The sequence below is a fragment of the Penaeus vannamei genome, chromosome 5 (assembly GCF_042767895.1).
Source record: "Penaeus vannamei isolate JL-2024 chromosome 5, ASM4276789v1, whole genome shotgun sequence".
In the NCBI taxonomy this organism is placed as follows: Eukaryota; Metazoa; Arthropoda; class Malacostraca; order Decapoda; family Penaeidae; genus Penaeus; species Penaeus vannamei.
In genome coordinates, this window is record NC_091553.1 from 25,705,539 (window position 1) to 25,713,038 (window position 7,500).

Consider the following 7,500-nt stretch of genomic DNA (forward strand, 5'->3'; position numbering starts at 1 on the left):
AAGATATTTGTATATATGTTAATCAATTTTCATTCTGTTATAGCATTCATCTGTGTTAAAAGTTTCTACTGTAGTTTTTCAAAAAGCACCATAACTGGTCTCCTTCTACATGCTGCACTTACATACTGCCAAAAAAAGGAATGCTATTCCTTTATTAGGTTCTTCTGTAGTCAGTTATGTGCCTGGTGCCCTGTTCAGATGAAAATTAATGAAATAAAATAAAATAAAAGAAAAAAATATTACACTGGCATTAATATAAACAAATGAACCAAAACAAAATTACATTTTCTGCATGCCAACAATAATCTAATATAATTTATTTATATTTCACAAAGACATCAACATTTCCTGAAAAATCAACAACTTGATACTTATGAGCATATAAATATGATTCACTGTCAAGCAAAAAATATCTAAGACATCAATGAATAATTGCTAAATACAAATCACATACACATATTGACTCCACCAAAACAGAGAACTAATACCTACCCATTTCTGAAAAATCTACATTTTGGCTCAATTTTGCTCCATTATCTAATACTAATTCCATTCATACAAAAAATCTTCCAGTTGTGTCATTTTGAACTTACCTGAATTATAGCCAGAAGATAAAGTCATAATGATACTAGCAATTCCAATAACAAAAGGTGAACTACATCAACGGAGACACAAAACACAAATCAAAAGTGCTACAAATATCATCACTTATGCCTTGAAATTACATACAGTTATTAAAAATCACAGCCATTACTTACAACAATACAAAGAACAGACTAGCCCTCGCAATCCGATATCCTGTCCTACCTCCACGATAATGATCTCCACTAGAACCACTGCTCCCACTATCACGACGAATGTGTAGGTCGCTCACTCCACTGGTTATGCCATCCATGCCCCCTCCAGTATCCCCCACAGAAGCAGCTGTTATATCAAGGGATAATACCTCAAATTATTCTGGGCTACAATTTTCAGATTATACTTAGTGGTGTTTTATATTATTTGCCTAAAAGAGTCATTCATTTTCATGGAATCATATTGATACGAATCTTCTATTTCTAGCTTTTATATATCATTTCTTAATGCTTTTCTAACATTGCAAGCGAATCCACAAACTTTTTATCAAAATTTCTCTATACAAGAAAGACATTATATGAGCTTTCTAAAAATAAATGCTCCTTATCTATTATACCATACCTGACTGGAGCCTCTTGGAGTTAATAAGACTATAGGATATATAATGAGGTGCAAATCCAATTTCATTATGATTCTGTCCCTCATCAACATCACTATCAATCTCTGCAATGCTGGTCGTTCCAAACATACATTGGTTGTATGTTGGTAAGGCTATCAAAAAAAGAAAATAGAAAAAACACATTTAATTTCAGAATTTAACTTTTCCTATTCTTGATAAGGTACAGCCAGCAACAAAAGCAGTGATATCTTCTAAGATCAAGATTGGAAAATTCACTCCCTTCTTGCCTGAAAAATGGCCTAGCTGAAACATTGTGTTTGACTCAACAATGGAAAGTGTAAAATGATAAAATTATTGTTAAATCAATTTTGATTGCAAAACAAAATACTGAATTTACCATAATAATGTTCAATGTTTAATGTTTGAAAATAAATGCGCTAGATATCAAAGGTCATGTAGCATTATGGTAAAGTAATGCATCAGAAAGGGCAAAGAAGAGTTACAGATTACAATAAGATGCGTTAGATGTCAAAGGTTTAAGAGCATTATAGAATAGTATGCTAGTGAAAAGGGGAATAGGGGATCAAGTGAACTAGAGCAGAAATCAGTATAAAGGTGAGGATAGGGTGAATGAGTGAATTATAATGTATCTGTCACTGGGGAAGATGACCCCCCAATCCCTCTGTCACAGAGGGATTGGCGGGTCATCTTTAGGAAGCTTTGGATGTCTTCAAGGGTTTCTGGAGGGGAATTGGGTATAGAGGACTGAGAAACAAAGGTTCTCTTATAAGTAGAGGAAATAGATATCTGAGGAACAGACGAAGAGGGCAACGGGTTGTGGAGCGACAGTGTTTGGCTGGGTGGCCAAAATGGCAACATTTCTAACATTGACAAGGAAGGGGTCGATATTGTCGGACATGATAAGACAAGCCACCAATATAAACCTCATGGGGGAGGTCTTGCCTATGGAAGCGAATCTTGGTAATATTGACGTGAGATTTACGTCGGCCTCTGGGAGGAAGAGCATAACACTGTGCTGCCACAGCATCATATTCACCAAGGCAGGAAAGTAGGTCATTTTCACAGTCTGACCAGTCCTTGTTATACATGGAACAAGCATTTAGGGGAATAGAAACAGTTCCAGTACAAGTATTAAGAATTGGGTGTGGTTCGGCAGGAATGGGTTTGCCAGTATGGTCAGTTAGGGTAGATAGTGCTCGAGCTTGGGCTTCAGAGGAAACCATGACAAGGCGTGAACGATCAGAGCAACTGCGAAAGGTAACCTTGCCTACTTGTTTCTGGAGGCACTGCTGAAAGAGAAGGGTATTCTCAGAATAGAGGGCTGTGGGGGGAATCACGAAGAATCGATCCCATCTGGGTCAAATAGAGTACTTAGAATGTTTGAAGAGGTAGAGGCAGTAAAAGGAAGAGGGCAAAAACAAGATGGGATGGTGTGGAGTGGAGCAGTCCTGCAGGGGTGGGGGGGGACAATAAGGATGAATAGTAGTAATAATGGAAGAGAGGGTTGACATTGAAAAAGGTTGTGCAGCAGGAGATAAAGTTGAGAATGTTGTTGATGAGGGGTTGAGTAATAACCTGGGCGGGTGTTTTAGAATGGTCAGAGTTGTTCATAAGCGTTGAAAAGGGGGTAGTAACATGAGTGGTCAGAGCCTTGGTCAAAGGAGGGGGAGGGGTCAGAAAACCATCAAAATAAATTCAGATAGTCTATTTGATGAAGGGGCAAGCCTTAATGCCTCTATTAAAGGTAAAGAATCTTCATTACTGGCCATGGCAAGCCCGAATAAAATGGGGAAAAGAAACAGTCAACCTCTGAGGATCCCCATAAGGGGTAAAGGCTTGGTAATTAAACAAGGGAATACTTTGCCCGTGGCTCCTGGAGGCCGTTCGTGACTGACACAAAGCCAGCCTTTCATCCTTTCAGCATGGCTCTCACACCTTAGGAATGGGATAGAAGAAGGGAATAAAGATGATACGGAAAAGGAATGAAGAGAACAAAAGGACCAAGCATAATTAGTTGAGGCAAGGGCTGAGGCCCAAGGTAGGGGTAATCCTCTACATTGGGTCTCAGTCCCCGTCTCCTTTTAGGGGGAACAAAGGCATGAGTATGTTGACTGATTTGCCAAATGGCCACCAAAGGGTTAGCTAGTTAGCTAAATCTCATTCTCAATAATATCTATGAAGGCAGATATTCCAAGCATTAATTCTCTATTATAACTCTCTTGATGGTCCCACTGCATTATGGTAAGAGATTGTTGGAGATTCTTTGTGTCCGTTAGCCAGTGTTCACCCTTACATATATTAGCCCTTTGCCAATAACACTTGCTCATGCATACATGTCCTGATAAGAACCTGTACTACTTTATCAATGGTGAGAACAGTAATCTTGATCAATGACTGGCTGACCACAACCGATAATTTACCGACTTGGAAAATGCCAATTGCACAGTACACTTTATTTTACAACAACCAATACACCAAATCTTGGATGATCTAGCAAACTTGAAAGTGTGTTAGCAGAGAAGCTAACCAATGAAATGTGGATGATAGTGGTAAACTGCAAAATTAAAACACACAATAGCAGAGGGATGAGTGTGTATATATATATACAGTACATGTGTGAATGTGTAAGTGTGAGTGTAAGTGTGAGTGTGAGTGTAAGTGTGACTCTGAGAGTGAGTGTTAATGTGACTGTGACTGTGACTGTGACTGTGAGTGTGAGTGTGAGTGTGAGTATGAGTATGAGTGTGAGTGTGAGTGTGAGTGTGAGTGTGAGTGAGTGTGAGTGTGAGTGTGAATGTCAATGTGAATGTGAGTGTGACCATGAGCATACATAGGCATATGAGTGTGAGTGTGCATGTGTGTGTGAGTGTGAGTGTAACATTTTATATTCACTGCAGAATTTTCTCTGAGAGTTCTTTTTCTTGTCTGATCGCCAGGCATACAAAGGGTAGCCCTTTCAGGATGCTGCCAGCAAGGCTTATGACAACAAATATCCTTGAAGTATTGCAATTACTGTAATCTGAATAATACAGAAATTACTTCTTTGCATTTATGACCAGATAGTGATATTATTAAAAGCTTCAATTTTTTCTTTCATTGATTTATCACACAAAAGTGGAATGTTTTCCCAACCTGGAAATAACATTGCCTTGTCTATTTATGGAAACCCTGGAAATGTCTGAGGGATTTTCTGAGTACCCCACCACTTATTAGAATATATACAGATACATATTTGCCTTGAAAATGTCAGAACTTCCTATTGTTAAAAATAACTGTTAATAGCAACTTGGCACGAATTGATGACTTTGTCATTACAAACTATGACATGGTCTGTGGGATTAATTAGCTCTTTCTGCACATTTCAGCTGAAAAGCTAATGCTGGTCCAGAAGTGTGTCTAAATTTGGTCCTGAACATGCCCATTGCACATGCATGCTTAGAAACCTGGATTAAACTTTAATATGGTATCAAATTTTGTGGTATGTACAGAAGATACTACATATACATGTTACTTTGTCTGGACCAGGGTAAGAAGGGCCCAAATTCTCCAATCTTAGTCTGGCACAATGGAACCTTTTTTATTACTGACTATAAATGGCTTTGAACTTTCAGATATATTTACATGAAAATGGAAATAACAGTTTACTTTAGCATGGAGCATTGTATGTGAAATACACTAGGACAACATATCAAAAAAAGAAATACCTTGTGACCATCCAATGACATCAAAGAAAAATGAACAAAAATGTACATGAAAAACTTACGCATTTGAGGATAATATTGGACTCCTGGAAATCTTGGTGACCCTGGTACAGGGTACGACGCTGGCTGGAAGTTCGGGTTGTATGGCGAAGCGTTCTGATCCACATAGGACCCCGGTATGCTAGGCTGGGCTGGATTGTAAGAGGGCATCTGGACTGCTTGCTGACCTGGTACGGGTGGAGCAAAGCCCAACACTGGAGACTGACTTGGTCCAGTACCATAACCAGGCACTGGAGGCTGACCTGGCATTTGTGGTTGACTTAGTACTGGTGGCTGACCAGGCACAGGTGCTTGACCTATCAATGGTTGTTGACCTGGAAATGGAGGCTGACCAGGTAATGGAGCTTGTCCTGGTACTAATGGAGAATTCATCATTGGAGGCTGACCTGGCATTGGCTGTTGACCTGGTACAGGAGCAAGGTCAGGCCCTGGGTGCTGTCCTAGTGCTGGAGAATAATTTGGTAATGGGGGCTGTCCAGGAGGGGAATAAGCAGGCACTGGTGGCTGACCTGGAATGACAGGCTGACCTGACACTGGAGTTTGACCTGGCACAGGAAGCTGACCGGGAGCCAGAATGATGGGCTGGCTTGAATTTGCAGGTGGTCCTTGAACAAAGTTGCTAAAGTATTGCACTAGAGGTATAGAGCCAATCTTTACAGGAGCTGTGTGTTCTAGGTCCATGTGGCATCCAGAGGGGGACATTTCAAACTGAAAAACATAGAGGTCAATACAGTAATATGGAAAAGAAATAAAACACCAGCAATAAATCCCAATAAAAATTGCAATATATGAAACACTTCTTTTTTAATTAACAAATACCCTAGATTCATAGAAAAAAGATATAGTAGCCACACTGATATGATACACTGGAAATTCTTGACTCTTACTGGCATTTAAGAAAAATTATATAAAGACAGTAAATATACAACTTTTCATTAAAATATCTGATCTCATGGACTTATCATGTCAAATGCCAATTTCTTCTGCTTCCCCTATGTATGAGAATATTGTACCCATGGGATAACTCTTAATTAAAACTGCAGTGAGGCATCCATGCTCATTTGACTTGTAATTATAAATTACTGGTCTGAAATTCATTAGCTGTAGCATAATTTAGATAATCAGGTTATGCATTGTATAAGATGAAATAACATCACAGCTTGTACACAGGATATTATAGGAACCAAACAATATCACATCTATACAACACTGTAGTTTATTTTGGATGGGGGGGAAAGGGGATATGGGGGGGAAATTATTTCACATGTAATTAAACCACAGTATCAAATAATCAGCAAAAATCCCATTGGTTTCTTTGTGTTCTGTTTTCTCACACAATGGTTATGTTTCGATAAAAGTATATTTGTGATGAAAGTGTAATTATTTGTTTACGAGATTAAGCTCATACTTATTCACTGAGATCTTTATATCATACTTTTTAAAGAAAAAAAATTGGTCTCCTTCGAAGAAATTTCAAATTTATTTCATCTATTACATGCCATTCAATTTACAATATACCTAAACTTTTATATCATACCAATACCAATGATCATTCTTTATACTGAAATCAATAAGTATAAGACAGTGCTTTATAGAAAAATCCTAAGTCATGCAATTTTTGTAATAAAGTAATCAAATATTCTTCATACACCAATATTTTGTCTGATTTAGTTACTATGGTCCCAATTTGGTAAGGCATGTAATCTATAACATATACAGATTTATATCCAGTGGTTTCATGCAACATAAAATTACAATGGAAGAGTATTTCGTGGGGCTTCATATGAGCAAGTTGGGGTAAATTCAGCACGAGGGAAAAAGCTATATGAATTTTCAAAATCAGAATTTAGGGTTTTCAGGGAGAAAAATTAAGGGTCCAGAGACATAATTTGGACATGAAAAGCAAAATCCTCTTAAAATGTCATTTTTTACAATATATAAAACAAATGGTTCCTGTAACAAAGGAGGATACAGTATACCAAACGACATAATTGACACAGAAAGATACCGATATAAGTAACCGCATATCTGAGGTCTGAAGAACAGCAGTCATTACTGGATGAGCCCAAGTTTAACATCCCACTGGCTCACTGGCAAAGCTGGGAAACAAGTTTAGAAAAAATCATAGGTATAAATTTATCTGAAATGACAATTTTTCTCTGAATTTCACTGGAAAACTGAACTGCCTAATAAAACAAAATAATTCAACTTTTAACAAACTCATTCAAGACAAACCTATAATTCTTCCTTTTTTTCTTCTTCCTATAAAGAGAAAAAAAGAAAAAAAAAAGATACCCAACAATGTCCTTATTTTTCCCAATGTCCTAATAGCACCCTACCTTGAGTTCATAATCAATGTCAATCAGGTTGCAGAATTGTAGGTGTGAGGTAGGCAGCGCTGGAATCAACATCTCAACGTTGCTCCAGTTATCATCCTCTCCGGGCGGAATTTCCAAGCGCTTGAGCTCAGCAACCTTACGATGGTCTTTCTTCTTTCTCCCTTCAGCATGGTAGGTTATGGTC

The 7,500-nt window shown here is 38.0% G+C and overlaps 1 protein-coding gene across 5 annotated transcripts in view; it reads right to left on the bottom strand.

Moving 5' to 3' along the window:
• LOC113816905 (arrestin domain-containing protein 2) overlaps positions 1-7,500 on the bottom strand; it is a 43,608-nt gene that overhangs the window by 22,195 nt on the left and 13,913 nt on the right. For 3 of the 5 annotated variants that reach the window (XR_011398581.1, XR_011398580.1, XM_070121961.1), the window contains exons 7-10: positions 7,317-7,499; positions 4,980-5,685; positions 1,198-1,347; positions 808-924 (exon numbers count right to left, since the gene is read on the bottom strand). Coding sequence is in view for 2 of the 5 variants with exons in the window: in XM_070121961.1 (XP_069978062.1) it covers positions 808-924; positions 1,198-1,347; positions 4,980-5,685; positions 7,317-7,499 (1,156 nt within the window). In the remaining 3 variants the exon portion in view is untranslated. Of the gene's footprint in view, positions 1-122; positions 191-807; positions 925-1,197; positions 1,348-4,979; positions 5,686-7,316; position 7,500 lie in introns of all 5 variants that reach the window. The other 2 variants (XR_011398582.1, XM_027368895.2) reach the window with 1 other exon arrangement.